The sequence below is a fragment of the Hakea prostrata genome, chromosome 6 (assembly GCF_041222555.1).
Source record: "Hakea prostrata isolate BN-2017 chromosome 6, UWA_Hpros_2, whole genome shotgun sequence".
Classification (NCBI taxonomy): Eukaryota; Viridiplantae; Streptophyta; class Magnoliopsida; order Proteales; family Proteaceae; genus Hakea; species Hakea prostrata.
The window spans coordinates 20,554,956-20,572,997 of record NC_142605.1 but is presented as its reverse complement, the minus strand read 5'-3'; the positions used below and the strand labels follow the sequence as shown (position 1 = coordinate 20,572,997).

The following is an 18,042-nucleotide window of genomic DNA, read 5'->3' as shown; positions in this document are numbered from 1 at the left end:
ATCCAAGAAAAACACAAGGTGCAGATCGAAAAGCCAACTTGTGAGAATTATAAGGTCGCAATAAAGGATAACAACAACATCCAAATACTCTCAAGAACTTGTAGTCAAGCCATTGATGATAAACACGATGAAATGGAGAATCAAAATTAAGAGCAGCAGACGGCAACTGATTCATAAAATACACAACAGTGTGAAAAGCATCACACAAAAAGGTAAATGGGAGACCTGAGTGAGCAAGCATAGCTAATCCCATCTCAACAATTTGCCGATGACGTCTCTTAACCCGACCATTTTGCTCAGAAGTATGTGGGCAAGATAGACGATGGGCAATACCACAAGAGGCTAAGTATGATGAAAATGAACGAAATTCACTATCCCAATCAGATTGAAAGGACTTTATGGTAGTTGAAAACTGATTTTCAACAAGACCTTTAAACACTTGAAAAACTTTAAATGCATTTGATTTGTTAGCAATGGTGTACAACCAGGTAAAATGAGTGAAATATAATAGCGATGGCCTTCATTGGAAATCTCATGTGAAGGACCCCACAAATCAGAAAACACAAGTTGTAATGGAGCAGTTGTATAAGTAGCACAATGAGAAAAATGTAACTTGTGAGCTTTAGCAAGTTGACAAGATAAACAAACCACATGTGAACTAGCACCAGTACAAGGCAGGTGAAAATCATAAATAACTTTGTTGACAGTAGTATAGTTACTAGTTAGTATGACCCAGTCTATGATGCCAAACATCTGGAGTACACTTAAAAGCAGACAGAGCAATACTATGTATAGGCTCCAAAGATGGCATAGTGTATATTGCATTTTCACGTTGTCCTCTCAAAAGTGTATGACCTGTGGACTGATCCTTTATATAAAAACAATCAGAATGAAATTCAAAGTAGATTATTGTCAGCAGCAAAGCAAATCAGCAGAAGTAGTTGGAACATAAAGAACATCATTCATCTTGAAATGAGAATCACCAAATATAAACCCAGATTTTCCAAAATGAGAAATAGACAAACCTGAGCCATCACCTATCATAACCGAATCAGCACCAGCATATTTAACAGGAGCAGAAAGATGCTGGAGATTAGATGTAAGATGATGCGAAGCTCCAGAATCGGCGATCCATTGAGGACCAAGATTACCAGCTGTAGAGCAAAAATTTGATGTAGCCATGTGAGCTTGAGGTGGAGCATCAGAAGAAGATCGTTGATAACAGAAACGAGCCACATGGCCATATCGATCACAATATGTACAATAGAGAGGACCACGCCCATGTCTACCAAAACCATGACCATGTAAGCTATGGCCAGAACCACGACCAAACTGACCATGACCACCAGCAAAAACACGTTGATTAGAGGTGCGACCAACATTAAAATTCTGCAAGCCAAAATTACTACGAGACGAGGAAGGAGAAACAGAAGTTTGAGCTAGATGAGCACTGGTGTTGGAAATATCCTGTAGAGCATTTGAAATACGAATTTCCTCACAAAGAAGAAGACCCTGTAAATTTGCATATTTGACAGGCGTTTCACGAGTAGTAATCAAAGTAACAAAGGATTGATAATCGAGTCCCAGACCTCCAAGAACAAATAGCACAAGCTCAGACTCTGAGACAGAATTAGATGCTAAGGCAAGAGCATTAGAAATTTGTTTGATCCGTAGAAGATATATAGAGGCAGAATCAGAACCCTTGCAAATATTGTGAAGTTGCATTCAAAGCTGCATCACACGAGCTTGAGAGGAAGAAGCATAGGTGGATGCAAGAGAAGACCAAACCTCTGAAGCAGTAGAAATATTAACAACTTGTGAACGAACAAGTTCAGTTAGAGAAGCAAGAATCCAACTAAGTAATAATTGATCGTGTTGTGCCACAGAAAGTAAGCAGGATTTGGAGTTGGTGGGACAACAAGAGGATCAAGAAACGGAGAAGGACATAGATTAGTGCCATCGATGAAACCAAGAAGACCAGTAGTTTTAAGTAATGGAATGAATTGGGACCTCTTATCTTGGAAGAAGAAAGCTTAATAGGTAAGTAATGATGAGCATGAGAGATGGATATTGTTGGAGAAACATCAATAGAAGTTGCCTCAGATGCAGAAGTGGTAGAATCAGAAGCCATCAAAAAAAGAAAATCAAGAAAGCACTCAAGATCGGAAGAGGACTACAAAAGAAACATAATCAAAACTAAATGAACAGAACACGACTCAATCACCAATTGAACAAGAGGCAAAACCAATTCTCAAGCAGAATTTATGAGCAAACGAACAAATCTCAAAGTGAAAGGCACACAAGAACATAAATTAGCCACGAAATCTTCAAACAAATAGAGCAACTGTGCAAATCTTCAAACACACATAGCTGCAAACACAAGAACAAGAATCGGCCACGAAAAGAGCAAAACGAAACACCAGATCTTCAAACCACAGTTGCAGCACAAACTAGATCTTCAAAAGCCAGATTGACAAACCAAATCTTCAAAGCCACAACAGATTGCATAACAGATCTTCAAACCACAACAGATTTCAGGAAGATCTTCAAACCACAGCAGAAGAGAGAAGGAGCACGAACATAGATCTGAGCACACCACACGTAGTAAAGCACAACCTCAAAGCAGAGAAGAGACGAACAAATCAGAGCAGAAACAGCACCGATAGAGAAGAAGTGGACGAGCATCAGAACCTCAAAACAGAGGAAAACCTAGAACCGAACCTGACGAATGATACCATATTAGAATTTTAGAGTTTAAGACAGAAATGAATGAATTTGTGTTATATCGAATATCTTGACTTTACACGTATTTATATAAAACATATATGTAATGCATATACATGAATATAAAAGACAAGAAAGAATAATAAACAATATTATTCCCTAACATTTATCAATGCAAATAAAATTAAACTACGTTTAAAATGTGAAATGCCAATTGGTTACTGATAAAATCTTCAGAAAAAAAAAATGATCATAGTGTAGAGACAATTAATTATGAAAATGAACAAAACCAAATTCTATAGAATCCAACAACCAAGATAAGAAAATAGGCTGCAATCTCCTTTACGAGGCTAACACATGACCAATTAAGAGAGTGGTTTTGGTGATTCAAATCATTCACCATAGGTTGGCAATCCGAATATACAATCAGCTTGAAAATTTACACAGAAAGTGCAAAAAGAAACTCCATCACGAACTTCTTCTGCCTCCATGACAATGGCTAAGGATCTGTGGCTATATTTTGCTTGGGTTGCTGCAAATTTACCTATCGGATTCACAAAACACCTTTGCTTAAAGCTCCATCCTAGGGGTGTCAACGGTGCGGTTTGGGGTGGTTTCGGGCTGAAAAATATTTAGCCCAAACACGGCCCATTAGCAAAATAACGATTTCAGGCCTGTTTCTGTTTGGTGCGGTTTGAGTTTGGGCTAATAATTTAGATTCGAGTTGACTAACGGTTTATAGTGTGTAAGAAAGAGAACAAGAAGAAACAATTGAACATCCCACAACAAAAGTGAAAATTATATGGAAAGCAAAGTTGTTATTGGTCAATTTCCATTAAAAAAAAATCCACCCATTCTATAAAAATCAAGAATCTGAATATTAAGTAGTAAAATGACTATTTGATCTTTGAATTCATGCTTAATTTTTATAATTGTCTATACCAACTACCTAATGGTAATATAATGATTCAAAGACTATTTAATGTAAAATTACAAAACGGGTTATAACAGGTTACAGTTCGATTTCGGGTTGGTGTGGATTCCACAACCTTCAGCCCAAATACGACCTATTAAGGTTCGGTTCAGACTATGACTATAACGGGTGAGTGCGGTTCGAATTTAATGGTTTAGGCTATAAATTAAATTAGCACCCTAATCCATCCGAATATAAAGAGAATATGTCCTCTCATCAGTACCCTTTTTTTCTTTTACCAAAGAAAGTACGCACTCGCAGCTTCCTTCATTTGGTCATCATTCTACCGAAATCGGCTCTATCCGTCGGGCTGTTTTAATTCCCTCGTGCTTACATCATTCGATTGGTATCCACGTGGCATCTTCCTAGATGATCCATTTGTCAAAAGTCTACAGGTCAATGAGATATCTTGTGACCATGGTAGTAATCATTGAAAGTCACAACCTCGTTTGAGTAACTCGGTTCAGTAAAACCCGGCCGAATCTCTTGAAAATCATACAAAAAAGGTTAGAAATTCGGATAGGACTACCACGTCACTGTCCTGTCCTCTTCTCTACTCTCTAAAAATCAAGTGGCGACGTGATGGCACGTGATAACTCTAATCAATGTCTCAAAACTCACGAGTTTGAAGATTAGTTTAATGACAAACTGAAAATTTTTAACAGAACATCATGATCGCACGTTCGTCTCGTAAAAATAAACTACAACGGCACGTGCGATCTCTACAGAGAGAAGAAAATCCTGACCGTTAGATCTATTGACTTTATTTAAACATTGACTTGAATCAATCCGCCGTGACTTTAGCATTCATGATGGTCATGAATTATTTGGGGAAGGTAGCCCGGATTGGGACATGACCGCTCATTTTTAAAATTCATGTGGGCCCAATTTTATGAGTAACTGGGTATAAAGTAGCCGCATTGGCTGGAGCGACTGAGAAAGGTGGGCCCGAGGGTGCTGGTAGTGGGGCCGAAAATGTTGACTTTATGTCACAGTTATACCGGGTGAACTCGGTAACTTTTCATCCATTTCGTCAGCCGTGACCGGCTAGACCCGGTAACAAGTGAAGTCCGTTCAAAAACGGGTCATCCGGTCAAAACGTGAATTGTAGGAGGGAAAATGGAAAGAAAGATCCATTCCCTCTTCCCGCCTTTGGAGAAACGTCTAATTTTGGGGCCGGCTTAGCTGTACACTTTTGGATTCATTTCTTGTGGCTCACGTCATCCGTCCCCATTCGCGATCTTTTCTTCCATAATTTAACGTATTTCCTATCAGGTAATGGTAAGCTAAACAGCCGCCTAAATTGATAAGTTCCTTTGGCCGTCAGATGCATCCAGATCGTCGAAGAAACCTAATCGAACGGTATAAAATATATGATCTATGGTTTTAGTATAGATAATTTTGTAATTCATCAAATACCCGAAATTCAAACCGAAAGAAGAGAGGGAGAAAAACGTAATCTATCAATTAATTGGGTTTATGATCGTGGTAAATCTACGGTTTTATGTTTGGAAGTTGGGACCCAGGAAACTTCCAAGTGGTTTCAAAGGCGTTGTTGTCGTGGGCGAAATCCTCGCCGTTGATCTCTGATCTCGATCTCATAACCCTAGGGTGTCTCTCTATCCCTCTCCTTCGCCCGCCTAAACACCGCCCTTCAAGCCTTACCACCATTCCCACCTGTCTCAAAAAGCAACGATAAAATGACTTCGCCGATCCCATTTCAACTCTACATCCTCTTTCTGAAACCAGAAGATAAGAGATACTTCTCTTCTAATAAATTCCCCCCAAAAATTCCTCCTTATTTAGCAGGTTTCAGGATTAGGGTTCATCGCTTCTTCTTATTCATCTCTTTCCTATTTATTCTGTCTTCTTCACAGATTACAGTATTAGGGTTTCCTGTTTCTTCTCGTGAAGATTCAGAAATTGGAATTGAAGATTGGAGTGTGAGAGATGCAGAAATCAGCAGCTGCAGCGTTGTTTGATGGATGGGAGGAGGTTTTCGTAACGAATGATAAAGGGAGGAAGGAGGTGCATTATTTTCTGAAACGAAAAGATGGAGGTTCTGATTTGGCTGTGGTTGGCAAGGAAAGACGTCTCAAGCACATGTCTTATTACTATGCTCTACGAAATCGTTCTGTTCTTCTCTCGCTTGCACCTTCATCTTCCCTTGCCAAGCTTCGCTCTCGAAAAGATGTTGTTGATTGGCTCTCCTCTGTCGTTACAGGTATAAAATCTGAAGGGGAAAATATGTTTTGGATTTTGTTTTTCGGTTTCTGGTTTTAGCACGAGAGAGAGGGGTTGGGAGATTTGTGCTGGGAGTGGTTTTTATTAGGGATTTGCTAGATGCTTGTTATCTCCTAAATAATTGTTCAAATCTCACCGGCGTCTCTTTCTTCCCTTCGGGCATCGCAGAGCAAAAGGCACAAGGGGACAATAATTGCTTTGAACACCATCTGCTATCGAAAAAAATAGGCTTTTTGTTGATAACCCTTGGGCTCTTCGGCATCACCATCACCTCCGAAAGGGCGAGAAGCATATATGCAGTTTGCTCTATCAAAAGCTCAATATGTGGATGACGGGGTTTGTCTGGTGGTGTATGCCCAGATGCCATACGTAGAAAGATATGTTGCCCTACGATTTTGGTGAGTCGAATCAGAAGAATTCATGGCCATGATTTTGGATTCGATGGTCCATCTCTGAAAAAATAGGGAACTGTCATGCCGCTCCTATTTTTGAAGGCTGTATATTTTTTCAACGTTTTGCGGTTACGTTACAGGTGTTTGTGTTTCAGATCCATTAGATTACTCTCCCTCCCTCCCCCCTCTCCCTCTCTCTTCCCCCCTTCCCCTACAGCTGTATCACAAGCCCATAGGAGTCACACGCCGAAAGCAGATTGTTTTGGATGGCAGGTTCAACCACTTCTTCTTTTGAGTTTTTGTTTGGAATTCCAGATCTATATTGCCACTGTGTATTTTCTATCAGTAAACCGCTTCTTATTGATGGCGATGCGCGCCTGCTTCCCCCTTTTCCATCGAAAGAAATTGATAATTTCTTCAAATCTTGTATTCTCTTACGATGCCTGTATTACAGGGATTGATCAAGTTTTTTCTCACCTTTAAATTCAACCTCCTATGAAATTGATGTTTTCTAAAAAAAAACGACTCTTGTTTGTTCATAGGTTCTTATTCCGTAGAAGGCCTCTAGATCTGAGTGACATGTTCCTCGAATATTCATTGCTGCCTCTGTATTTGTTCATAATTTTTTTTACTGACCCTTGAATGTTAGGTTCTTTCTCGCTTCCTCTTCCTTTTGTGGTTCTTCTTTGGGGATCTAATCGAGTGCTGGGATGCAGGTAAGTGCCACTTTATAGCTGCTGGCTGAGAACGTCAGGACCCTTCTGGCCTCCTATCTGCTAGGTTTGGGACTAAGTTTCCTCTTTAATACCCGTTTTTCTCTGTTGGATAGAATTAGGGTCTTTTACCAAGCAAAACTTTCAATCATGGTTAACCTGCAGGTTCCTTGTACAGTGATATTCTGATTATGTTGTGGTTCGTAACATCATTTATAGAAGGATGTGTATTGTGTTTTTTTTTGAGAGCTCTCCACCGTCAGTATTTGTTTGAATTTGGTTATTTCCAAATTCTGATTTTTTTCATGCCTGGTTGTTTGCTTGTGCATGCCCTTGATTAATACGGTTGCTATTTGTCTGTTTTATAGAATTCATGCGTGATTGTTTTGCATATGCCCTTGTTTAAGACGATTGCAATTTGTCTATTTTGTAGATGGAGTAGATGTACCCTCACATCCGTCTCAAAAGGTTGAATCTGCTTTGGAGAGTGAGGATTGTCGTGATTCAGATGGACGACCACTGAAGGTAGGTTTATTTTTTCTGGTGGGTTGTATTGCTGGATGACTGTCTAAGTCATAAAATTTACTCTATATTGTTGTTGAGTGGTTTCTGATCTGATTGATCTTAAAATCTTCAGTTACAGAAATCTGGGCACCATCCTAAAGGATTTTCATGGTTGGGTTCTTCATGGACTTGTAAAAAGCGTCGGAGGCACTATCGATCCTTCTCACGGAGCGGAGTTACTATTTATGTGAGTTCATTTTGGTGGTTCTGAACTTCATTTCCTCATCCTTCATATCCTCTTGAATAATTAACATCTCATTTTCTTCTTCTTTTTCTAATATATTTCTGTGATTTAATTTGTTTTATGTGTTTGCCTCTTGTCCACTTTTTCTTCCAGGTTTATGACTTTGTATACGTTATGGCTGAAGAAAATAAGAGGCTTGTTGCATACTTAGAAGATCTATACGAAGATACTAAAGGCAATAAGATGGTTGTTGTACGATGGTTTCACAAAGTTGATGAGGTTGGTAGTGTTTCCCCTGCTGATTTTAATGGCAGGGAGATTTTCTTTTCTGTTTGCCTTCAGGATCTCAGTGTTGAATGCATAGATGGATTAGCAACGATTCTTAGCCCTCAGCATTTTGAGAAGTTCCAGAACGAGGCAAAGCACACTAAGTTGGATCCATTTGTCTGCCATCGGATGGTTGATAATGATGATGTTAAGCCTTTTGACATCACCCAAGTCCAAGGTTATTGGAGGCAGGAAATACTAAGATATATGTACACTACATCCGAGTGTAGGACTGATGTGAAACATGGTAATATTAATTGTGGCCAAGAAGGGGAAGGAAATGATGTTTTGGATTTTGTTAAAAGCAAACCCAAAAAGCAACGTACTTCTAGTGGTGATGTGGGCAGTCAGTTGCACTTGGGAAAGAATGCAAATGATGCAGTTTGTGAAGATTTGCATGAGTTCAGCAAAAATTTATTCATTGAAAATGGCAGTGTGAAAATATCTGCTCCAATGGTAGTTGCTGCTGGTATGTCTAGAAAAGAGTCAGATCAGCAAAGATCATGTGAGCATTTATCAGTGGGTTCACATGTTGAGGTGTTCTCTCAGGATAGTGGTATTAGGGGCTGTTGGTTCCGTGCCTTGGTGCTGAAGAAACACAAGGAAAAGTTGAAGGTACAATATCAGGATATTCAGGATGCTGCAGATGAATCAATCAATTTAGAGGTAAGAGTGCAGATTGTGGTGGTTTATGATTTTGTGCTTGAAGATGGTCTAGCTTTGTCGACTTAATTCATTGTTTTAGTTATTGTTATGATTATGATAATTTGTTTGGAAAGGCTCTGGTTCTGAGTGTATTCTTTTTCTGATCTTTTTCCTTTGTTTGTCGCTGTTTGGTTGTAGGAATGGGTTCTGGCTTCAAAGGTCTTGGAGGCTGACTATTTGGGTCTCCGTCTAAAGGGAAGGATGACAGTACGACCATTTCCACTGTCTGACAAAGGACAAGGACAAGTCTCCTGGAGCGTTGATGTTGGATCTGTTGTGGATGCGTGGTGGTGCGATGGGTGGTGGGAAGGTATTGTGGTCCAGAAAGAATCGGAAGACAGAATTCATGTTTTCTTTCCTGGTACGTGTGAATATACTAAATCCCTCTTAGTAGAATTTTGGCTGAGGTTTAGTTCAATATTATTGCATATTTGTTTTGCCCACTGGGAGTGACAACTATGCTTTTGGTGCTCCCTTATTTTGACACCAGTCATTAACTGCCATATCGTGATTAATGTGGTGCTGATATTGTGTTTACCGGTGCAACCCAAGTTCCCAATTTTAGTTTCCAAACTGACCAGACATCATATTGAGTAACTCAGAACCGGTAGGGGCTACTGTGTAGTCCCAGGGTCATAAGTTGGGTATGCTTATATGTGTTTGTATATTGATTCTTGGTTTTAAATTTGACATGTGATCACTACGTAGGTTTAAAAATATAGAATCGGGATCTTGGACCTTGCCAATTCGAATTTGGTTCAGATTCAAATAGGCGATGGTTTGTCCAATTTCACCCCTTTTTCTACAGCCCTGCATTTTGGCCAGTCAGCATTTTGGATGTGGTAGAGCATGTTGCTATATTGTCTTCATATTTTTCAAGTGATTTCTAATACGAAAAGTTTGAGACTGTCATCCTCCACATCTAATGAAGCTACTTAAAAATGCAGGTGAACGCCAGAAGAAAATCTTTGGTCATGGTGATTTGAGACGTTCTCAGGACTGGGTGGTCAACAAGTGGATGTATATCAAGGAAAGACCAGATATTGCAACTTCGGTTCTATCTGGTCTAGGAAACGGTCACATTGATGGTAAATCTTTTGATGGGAGCATTCTTCCATCGGTGACTAGCAAAAAAAATTGTGATGCAGGAGTCCAGGCTGATGTGTGTAATGGTTTACTGAAGCATGGCAATAGGGGGTCTGATCTCAATGGTATATCAAAAAATGCCGAGTTTTCACTTGAGAAGGAGGTTCCTTGTTTTGAACCTCGTGATGATGAGGGGGAGGAAGCAAATGTGTTACCAAATCTTGTTAAGGATGATTTGTTTGTTCAGCTGAGGTGGAAGTCCTCGAGGAAGAGAAGGCGCAGTAGAGAGAGCAGTCGAAGGAGCTTGGATTCTAAGAATCATGTTGATGGCAGCAGCAGTAGCAGCAGCTTAGAGAATGTAGATTCAACTCCTTGTGATAGATTCTTGAACCCCAAATCTCTGAACTTGGATCATGATAACTGCAAGTTTGCAGGCGATGCGATTTTAAATGCGTCTGTACCTTTTGCAAGCTTGGTTATGTCCAGGTGATTTTTGGCGTTGTCTTGGTGTGACATTTCATTTGAAACTGGGTCATTCAGAGGGATGATGACTCAATTGTATAGGCAGGTGTCTTTCGTTGCTGATTCCTTGAAAATCATCCAGTTGAAAAACCAAATTCCATCTTCCCTTTCTCGGGAAGTATTGTAACAAGTTGTATGAAAGTGTAACAGTGTAGCTTCAGCCACATATAGCAGAGTGCCCTTAACTCTTATGGGCGTCATTTTTGAATTCAGTAGACTAATCCAATGTAGAGAATCCCAGTTTTAGATAATAATTATTTCATTCTTTCATCTGGGTAATTTTTTTTCTCAGTTGTTGGTTGTAGCATACTAGCATTAAGGGTCCAACTGTGTAAATTTATATTTCAAAGTATTAGATTAAGGGTCCAACTATGTAAATTCATATTTCCAAGTATTAGAAGTAAATCAAGTGGTGCATGGTAATAAAAATTTTAGAATTATGTTTGGGAGTATGTAAAAGTAATTTAGTAGTCTATGGTGCTATAGAGAACTTCATTATCAACCGTGAGACTTCAAATATATAATTTGCATATGAACCTAAACAAGTGAGCTTCTATACTATAAGAAGCTTTCTCTAATGAGCTACAATTGAGTAGACTTAATTGAAGATTTGCTGTAGTAGAAGAGTTGTGGCAAACAGCAACACTGAGCTTTCCTTTTTAATTTTCAACTGTTCACCACTACTCCGTGAAAACATAAGGCCCGTGTTAGGCTTTGGTGGGGGCGATGCATTCGCTGGAGATGCTGAAGGTCAATAAGCAAGGGAATTAGAGTGAGTTTTCCTGCATTTCTTAATCTAATTTGATATAACATGTTTGCCACTCCAAGCTCCAGCAACATGAAAACAGAACAATTGAAAGTAAGATTTGGTTTGCTCACTACATACCTGCAGTAGAAGCATTAGAGGTGGTTCCTGATGGAACTTGAGATTTAGGTGATCTGGGACTTGGAGACTCAATAAACCCTAAAAAAAGAGGCAAGAAAATCCCAGTTAATTAGCCATAGCAGGGATGGAGAAGTTAGTAATAGTAATTTGAATTGAAATGGTACCTGGGCAGATGGAATAGTTGAGTTTTAGGCTGCAAAGAGGTGGCAGCTCCAATGCAAGTGTCTTGTTAATGGGGAAGGCGCTCATAGCAGTGTCATTAAGCAAGAGACACAGACAATTGGGTTCTTGAAGGGAGAGTTCATGGAGGTTATCACAGCAAATCTGAAGCGGGGAAGAATCAAATCCTTGTACAAAGGGTGCACAAGGGGCAAGCGGCAGGAGTTGGGAAGTATCACAATCCACCATGTTTGGGCCTGATGTCAAAGGGTCCAAGGATTCAGCATGGGTGAAAGCCAAAGGAAGTGAAATTAGAAACACTAACACCACAGAAGAAGCAGAAGAAGCCATGATTTGTATCAGGTTGGATGAAATGAGTTGTGTTTATTTTTTCTTACTTATAATTAGAAGTTCAGAGTTACAAGAAGATTGACAGAGTATTGTTTAGGTGAGAGCTGCTGCATGCATGCTGCGTGTGTTTTTCACGCGCTTCCCATTCTTCCTCTTTCACTCTCTCCTCCTGACAAAACCAGATTTGTCTCAAACCATTCCTAGGGTTTCCGTGCTAATATAACTGAATTATACCAATCTCTACACGTGCATCTTATGAAAATAACCAAATTAGTTATGCACTTATGCTTGCTATTATGCTATACATTTTCAATGATCAAGAAGGCATTCTGTTTGTGAGGGGGACATAATCGATAGTTAAAAGTCACACAAAATGTTTTTAATTTTTGCAAATTCTAACTAGTTCTGTTTCTTCTGTCTTCATGAAAATGTTATTTTTCAAGGAGTAACTAGGTAAAGACCAACACATACAAGTAAGAAGTTGAGAGTTTGAATCTTCATGAAACCTAGTTTTTTCCCCAATATATACAATGACTTGAATTATAGTCAAAGGCAAATGAGTCTAAACATTAATTCTCCTAAAAGATTGAGATCTGTACACAATAAAAGAATTTTTTGTTTTCTTCTACTCTTGTTTCAGCGCAGCCAAACATCCACTTGTGGAAGAACTTTTCCTTAACTTTGTCACACTTGTTCCTTTATCAATGTTGTCAAATAACCACAAAGAGTGCTTCCTTTTGGAGGTGTGAATTCATTTTTAAGGGCAAGTGGGGTCTAATAACCCACAGAAAGGATAACTTGACAGACAAGGATTCTGGCATTGAACGTATGATTTATATAGAGAATCTCTGCTACAATTTTAACAGTCCAGTTTGGATTAATTCTGTATTTTATATCTCACAGAATCACATCACTAAAAGTTCAATATTGCATTTGGAATCTCATCTGTATAGTGAGAGCTAGTAATCATGATTTCCTCCCACTTGCACATAAAAATGATGCTTTTGGGTCAGATGGGCAGACCAAATTTGGGTCCAGGAAATGGTCCAGTTTGAACAATATTGCCTAGAAACATCTGTTTGTTTTGGAGCAGATGATTAGGTTCTTGTTACAGATGGTCCCTAGAAGGAGCACAGAACATTGTCTACTAGTGGTTCAAACTCTCAAGCCTGCAGAGACTTGAAATCACCTTTTGAAAAATGAATTTTTGGTATTCTAAGAAACTTTCCTACAATAATTCCTGAATTGAAAAACCAAGCAAAGCAATCAACAAAATGTGGACTGGGCTTGCCTTTGCCAAAGGCAAGCTGCCTCTGTTGTCAACTTCACAAGATGACTTTTCCCCTTATTTTGGTGCAAATCCCCATCTGCTTACTCTTCTCCAACCAAACAAGAGGTCCAAAACTGCTTATCAGAAGATGGAAGTTCTCAATCAACAGAGCCAAATTTGTTCCAAAATCACTTTTCTGCACTTCCCTGTCACTTAGTAGGTAAGCTAGTGATTGAATCCAGAAACTGAGGCATTCAGGCTTCATACCCAGAAAGTCTTGCCAAGTGAATGAGCTCAGAACAAAACTATGTCATTCCTTGGTTGGACTAAGAAGGAGCTTGCCAAACTTGGAATTCACAAGCCGAAGAAGCTACTTCTTCCAAGTAGCAGCTTAGCATCTGTTGAATCCTTAAGCTTACCTCTTGTTAGTCTCTCTCTCTTTCTCTTTTCCTTCTCTTTAAAGATTTTTCACATATATGCTTATGACCTTGGAAAATCTGGAAATGTGTTGAAAGCAGACGCAAGAAGTCGTTCTCTCAGCAGATTTGCGCTGTAAAAATTGCCAAAAGAGGGTTGCGAACGCGATCTCCCAGATGAACAGTAAGTTCTGAAATTCAAGACCCTTTTTCTGATTAGAATTCAAGCTCCAGAACAACTTCAGTTATCAATAAAGATTGGTTATTGGTTGTTTAAAATTGGGTTTTCATACTTCAGAGAGCTCAACTATCCTGCTGGGGAAGTGGGAATATCTAGTTTCCTGGTTGCTTCTCTATAAATGGGTGTGCTCAGAGAAGCTTGATCTCACTTTAATCTAGGAAGTAATATTAATTCTTTCTAATATGTCATGTCGATCCATTAGGGTTGATTATGTTTAATTCATTGTTCTATTGTGAATGTAACCCAATTTCAAGTGAACCATATAAATATCTATCTGATATTTTCTTTATTTGTTGATCTTTATTAGATTTTAAACACTAATCAAAATAAATTTGATTCTTTTAACTTTTTTATAGTGGGATAACACTAATCATGTTTCATTGATTTTTCTCAATATCATTCTTTCTTTTTTTTTGCAGTGACAGCTGATTCCATTGTGGTGGATATATTAAAAAAAACGGTGACCATCACTTGTGTATCATCAATTGAAGGATCTAGAAAGCAAGTTAAAGATATCTACAGCAAACAACAAAGCAAGATTGTCAAGCATATTTGATTATAAGATGCTGTGGACCTAATGCCAGCTGTTTATATATATGTTTGTTCTTTATTGCAGACAATCTTTTGAGTGCATTTGTAAATATAATATATATAATTGCAGAAAATTTTCCTCTCTAATGTCTATTTTCATAATTTTGGTTGCTCCCTTAGGAAGACTATGTAGGAAAGCTGTTCCAAAAATTTTGAGGGATACGTTTGGTAGTTATCCACCTAACAAATTTATTCAGTAAAAAAATAGTTTGTCAAATAAGATGAATATTAATAGACAATTGGTATTCATAATGGGTGACGAGAAAGCGAGTCAAAAAAACCCTAAGTGCCCCTTTGTTTATAATAAAAGGGGAAATCCATATGTTAGTGGGACACGGTTAAGGAAACAAGATTAAAAATCAGATTTTGAAATGATAACGGAGAGTAGTTTTCCACCACATGGTCCCCTTTTAAACATACTGGGTCCAAAATACTCCAAATATACATACAGGTCCAGAGAGTAGCCATTTTTGACTTTGAATCCATAGCCATTAAATCTTGACCTGTTTACTGATGCTACCTTGACGTGTCTGCCATCTCTCATTTAGGTATGGTCCATCTCTGAACACCGATAAAATGAACCCTTTTGAATGTATGATGACGAAAAACACGATAATAATATCCTCTACCCTCGAGAATATAAAAAACGAATTAATCCAGATTACCCATGGGTGTTTTTCACAGAAATTCCTTCTAAGTTCCCTAGTTGAGAAGACCCAAGATGCCATATGCCTTCCCTTGCCTTTTTGATCAGGAAAACAACTAGAAACAAGAAACAGATGCTTTCCCTTTCCTTTTCAATGTCAACATGACAAATAAAACCAAAGCAAGGCAAAGAAGCCAGCCACATATAAGCAAAACAATGCCCACTACATTTCTCTAGACTCACCTCCAGCTAGAACAGAATCAGATTCCATACAAATCTACATTAAAGAAAGAGAAACACTCTCATTAGTTGTTAAAGAGTACCCTTAAGAGAAGGAAATATTACCAAACCCATTCTCCATTTCATTCTCAATTGGAAAACTCCCTTTACTCTTAAACTTATCAATCACTAAATCCACCAATCATTGAAACCAAGACCTGCCCATCTGCCATCTCCATGTCAATGAAGGCAAGCTTCAATTCCCTCAAAAGTTTCATTGAAATTAGACATGTTCTCTTATGGGTGTTTCATTTTCATTGATGACTTCTTCAGATCTGCATGGTGATGAGGATCAACATTGACTGCAATTGCTGTTACAAAAAATTAAACAGAATCCTTCTCAGCATGAATGGTGATTTGAACTAGTTCTCAATCTAAGATCTCTTTGTATATATTCTCATTTTTCTTTCTGTTTGAATTTGTACTTGCAGAGTTAGATGACCATTTGATTGAGAAGAAGCAGAGCACTGTAAGCGTTTGTGGCAAATTCATTTCACAAGATGTAGCTATAAGGATAAGGAAGAAGATGAACCGCAGAGTCGAAATACTGCGTATAATAGAGTTTGATGGCAGCCGTGAACAACAAACTCAGAAGCCCTTGGTAGTCACTCCATCAAGCAATATTGATTGCACTCATCTACACTGAGCTGTTGGGTCAGATCTGAGGGAATTCCGGATATCCTGTTTCCTTCTATACTGTAAATTGATGACAGAGAAGAGAAAAATCAAACACTCCTAAGAGAGTTTGCTTTCCTCTTCACATGGATGTATAAGTTCTAACTATTATGAACAGTTTGGTTTCCTGCCTTAATTGATTTATTCTTTGAAGATGGGCAAAGGGTAGTATTGATCAACCTAATTAACCTGCTAACCTGATTGCCATGACCAAGAAATAAACATGTTTGCAAACTCCACAATCTTCCATGAACAATCCTGTGATTCTCTTTTATTTGTTTGTTAGATATGCAAAAGTTATTGCTCAATATATATGCAATATTCAAACATGGGTACTTAATCACTAAGCAAGTGGGATTTTATTATTGCTGTTGATTAATGGTTCTAATTCTGGCTTTTCCAAGGTCAATAATTTCTTGGGAATTGGATACCAACTCACTACTTTTATTTAGACGAATAAAAAAGGCACCACTTTTATGGTTTTGACAAAGTGGCACTTTAAATTGAATTCCTGCTGTTGTTGCGTCTAAATCTGGTCCCTCGTGTGAACCATCCTGGAACTTCGGGTAGAAACCTGTTTACAGAGACAGAATGAGCGCAAGTCCAACGAGCCAGTCTCATTCAAATACAATACTACCCCAAGGTTGGGTTTGAGTATCTAGCAGCTTTAACTTAGTAGCTAAAAAATTACTATTAAATGAGGTAGGTGAGGGATATCTATACATATAACCTGACCATTGAGAGTTGTTGGATGGTCTGGCTTGCACGGTTCTGCTCAACTTGACATTTTGTATGGAGGAGTTGACATCTTTGACATGTCGGTTCTTGCCGGTGACTGAGGCGGCCGGACGGGACAAACTCTAACATGCAAAGTTGACAATTTGGTTGGTGTGCCACCAAAGATAGATGCGTAATAATTCAAGGAATCTTTTGCTTGGCATGTGTTCAGGGCTTCCAAGCTGATCGGCTTTTCCCAGCCCTTCCCCAGCCCTCTCCACATTGCAAGCTTATCGGAAAGATTTACTTGCAGTCTTGATCATTGGGGCAATGCTCGGGGGTTCAATTATGTTTTCTGAAAAGAATACTAGAAAAATCCTAAGAAAGAAAGAGATGAATAATTTGAGAAAAAAAATAGTGAATACTTGATAATTGTGAAGAATATTTATGAAAATTCCAATGTATTTAAGTGCACTTGTAGCTTACCATCATAGCAATGTTACAGCCCGCCAAATTAAAAGACCCACAGGCCCATCATGGAAGACCCACTAGCTTAGTCTACAAGGCCCACGTCTTAGCCCATAAGGATGTAAATGGGACTAAAGTTGATCCATTATCTAGAAAGTCCTACACTCATTGGGACAACTCTATAGATCCTGAAAATATCTGGAATATAGAACTTTTAGTTCAAAGTATCAAACTCTTTTAGAAGTGCCCTTTAGCTAAAAACTTCTCCATCTTTGGATGGATACTTGTATAAACTTGGCCAGAGATTGTACATTGAGGTACTTGTAAATAGAAGTAGTCTCATGGTGGGAGGGACAAAGCAAGGGAGTCTCTAAGCTTTTAAATGAATTTGAGAGCTAATAGAAGTTCTACTCTTTCAACCACTCTTATGATAATTATCAAAATTTTCACATGTTCTAAGGAAAACAACCTCAGCCTTAGGTTATAAGAGGATTTGTGGAGAAAACAACACCGACAAGCAGCGGATGAAGATCTTCTTGTGCTCATTTCTCTTTCTCCTACAAGGGATCTTCATGCTAGCTTAATCCTTTTCTAGGGGGCCTTCAAATGACTCTACCAAATGATGGTTGATTCTAAGGTGCACGTATAGGTTGCTCTTGCAAGTTGACTGATGAGGTGAAGAGTCCAACAAAGATTTATGCCATGGCTTCAATGCTGTTGTATAACATTTATTTCACCAAGCTAGGGGATCTCACCAAATCCATCCTTTACTCCCTATTCTTCTACCCATTTATGTGCTTACGGCTTGTGCAGGTTTTTTCAAATTTTAATCCTGTAAAGCCCAAGTATGATGACTGTACTTATTCCACCTGCCCATCTAACTTCCTTAAGTATTCCATTCCTTTTGTA

The 18,042-nt window shown here is 38.6% G+C and overlaps 4 protein-coding genes and 1 long non-coding RNA gene across 6 annotated transcripts; 3 read left to right on the top strand and 2 right to left on the bottom strand.

Annotated features, from left to right (window-relative positions):
• Window positions 1–912: 912 nt before the first annotated feature.
• Window positions 913–1,725, bottom strand: LOC149012524 (uncharacterized). The gene has a single exon (XM_089157624.1). It carries the CDS (start codon window positions 1,723–1,725, stop codon window positions 913–915), a length of 813 nt encoding a protein of 270 aa, XP_089013750.1.
• Window positions 1,726–5,353: 3,628 nt separating this feature from the next.
• On the top strand, window positions 5,354–11,171 carry LOC149012523 (Agenet and bromo-adjacent homology (BAH) domain-containing protein). 2 transcript variants are annotated; one of them, XM_089158898.1, is made up of 6 exons: window positions 5,354–5,921; window positions 7,480–7,571; window positions 7,684–7,797; window positions 7,948–8,787; window positions 8,965–9,187; window positions 9,774–11,171. In XM_089158898.1, exons 1-6 carry the CDS (start codon window positions 5,648–5,650, stop codon window positions 10,400–10,402), a joined length of 2,172 nt encoding a protein of 723 aa, XP_089015024.1. In that variant the 5' UTR covers window positions 5,354–5,647; the 3' UTR covers window positions 10,403–11,171. The 2 variants fall into 2 exon arrangements, with proteins under 2 accessions (XP_089015024.1, XP_089015025.1); XM_089158899.1 differs by lacking the exon at window positions 5,354–5,921 and adding an exon at window positions 6,227–6,339.
• Window positions 11,033–11,830, bottom strand: LOC149012522 (Bifunctional inhibitor/lipid-transfer protein/seed storage 2S albumin superfamily protein). The gene is made up of 3 exons (XM_089157623.1): window positions 11,485–11,830; window positions 11,321–11,398; window positions 11,033–11,178 (listed from the first exon to the last, which is right to left on the bottom strand). Exons 1-3 carry the CDS (start codon window positions 11,828–11,830, stop codon window positions 11,033–11,035), a joined length of 570 nt encoding a protein of 189 aa, XP_089013749.1.
• Window positions 11,831–12,848: 1,018 nt separating this feature from the next.
• On the top strand, window positions 12,849–14,725 carry LOC149012521 (uncharacterized). Its single transcript, XR_016174070.1, has 3 exons — window positions 12,849–13,524; window positions 13,619–13,700; window positions 14,177–14,725. It is a non-coding gene; the product is annotated as an uncharacterized LOC149012521 (long non-coding RNA).
• Window positions 14,726–15,191: 466 nt separating this feature from the next.
• Window positions 15,192–16,509, top strand: LOC149012520 (Copper transport protein family). The gene is made up of 3 exons (XM_089159670.1): window positions 15,192–15,462; window positions 15,547–15,625; window positions 15,705–16,509. Exons 1-3 carry the CDS (start codon window positions 15,451–15,453, stop codon window positions 15,917–15,919), a joined length of 306 nt encoding a protein of 101 aa, XP_089015796.1. The 5' UTR covers window positions 15,192–15,450; the 3' UTR covers window positions 15,920–16,509.
• The last annotated feature ends 1,533 nt before the right edge of the window (window positions 16,510–18,042 follow it).

Bases quoted from the DNA above. Each gene is read 5' to 3' on its own strand.
- LOC149012524 (XM_089157624.1), bottom strand. From the start codon at position 1,725: ATGCAACTTCACAATATTTGCAAGGGTTCTGATTCTGCCTCTATATAT.
- LOC149012523 (XM_089158898.1), top strand. From the start codon at position 5,648: ATGCAGAAATCAGCAGCTGCAGCGTTGTTTGATGGATGGGAGGAGGTT. The intron at 7,572-7,683 runs GTAGGTTTATTT...TAAAATCTTCAG, and splicing joins CAGATGGACGACCACTGAAG to TTACAGAAATCTGGGCACCA. The intron at 9,188-9,773 runs GTACGTGTGAAT...TTAAAAATGCAG, and splicing joins AATTCATGTTTTCTTTCCTG to GTGAACGCCAGAAGAAAATC.
- LOC149012522 (XM_089157623.1), bottom strand. From the start codon at position 11,830: ATGGCTTCTTCTGCTTCTTCTGTGGTGTTAGTGTTTCTAATTTCACTT. The intron at 11,399-11,484 runs GTACCATTTCAA...CTCTTTTTTTAG, and splicing joins CAACTATTCCATCTGCCCAG to GGTTTATTGAGTCTCCAAGT. The intron at 11,179-11,320 runs GTATGTAGTGAG...ATTGACCTTCAG, and splicing joins CTCTAATGCTTCTACTGCAG to CATCTCCAGCGAATGCATCG.
- LOC149012520 (XM_089159670.1), top strand. The intron at 15,626-15,704 runs GTGATTTGAACT...TTGTACTTGCAG, and splicing joins AATCCTTCTCAGCATGAATG to AGTTAGATGACCATTTGATT.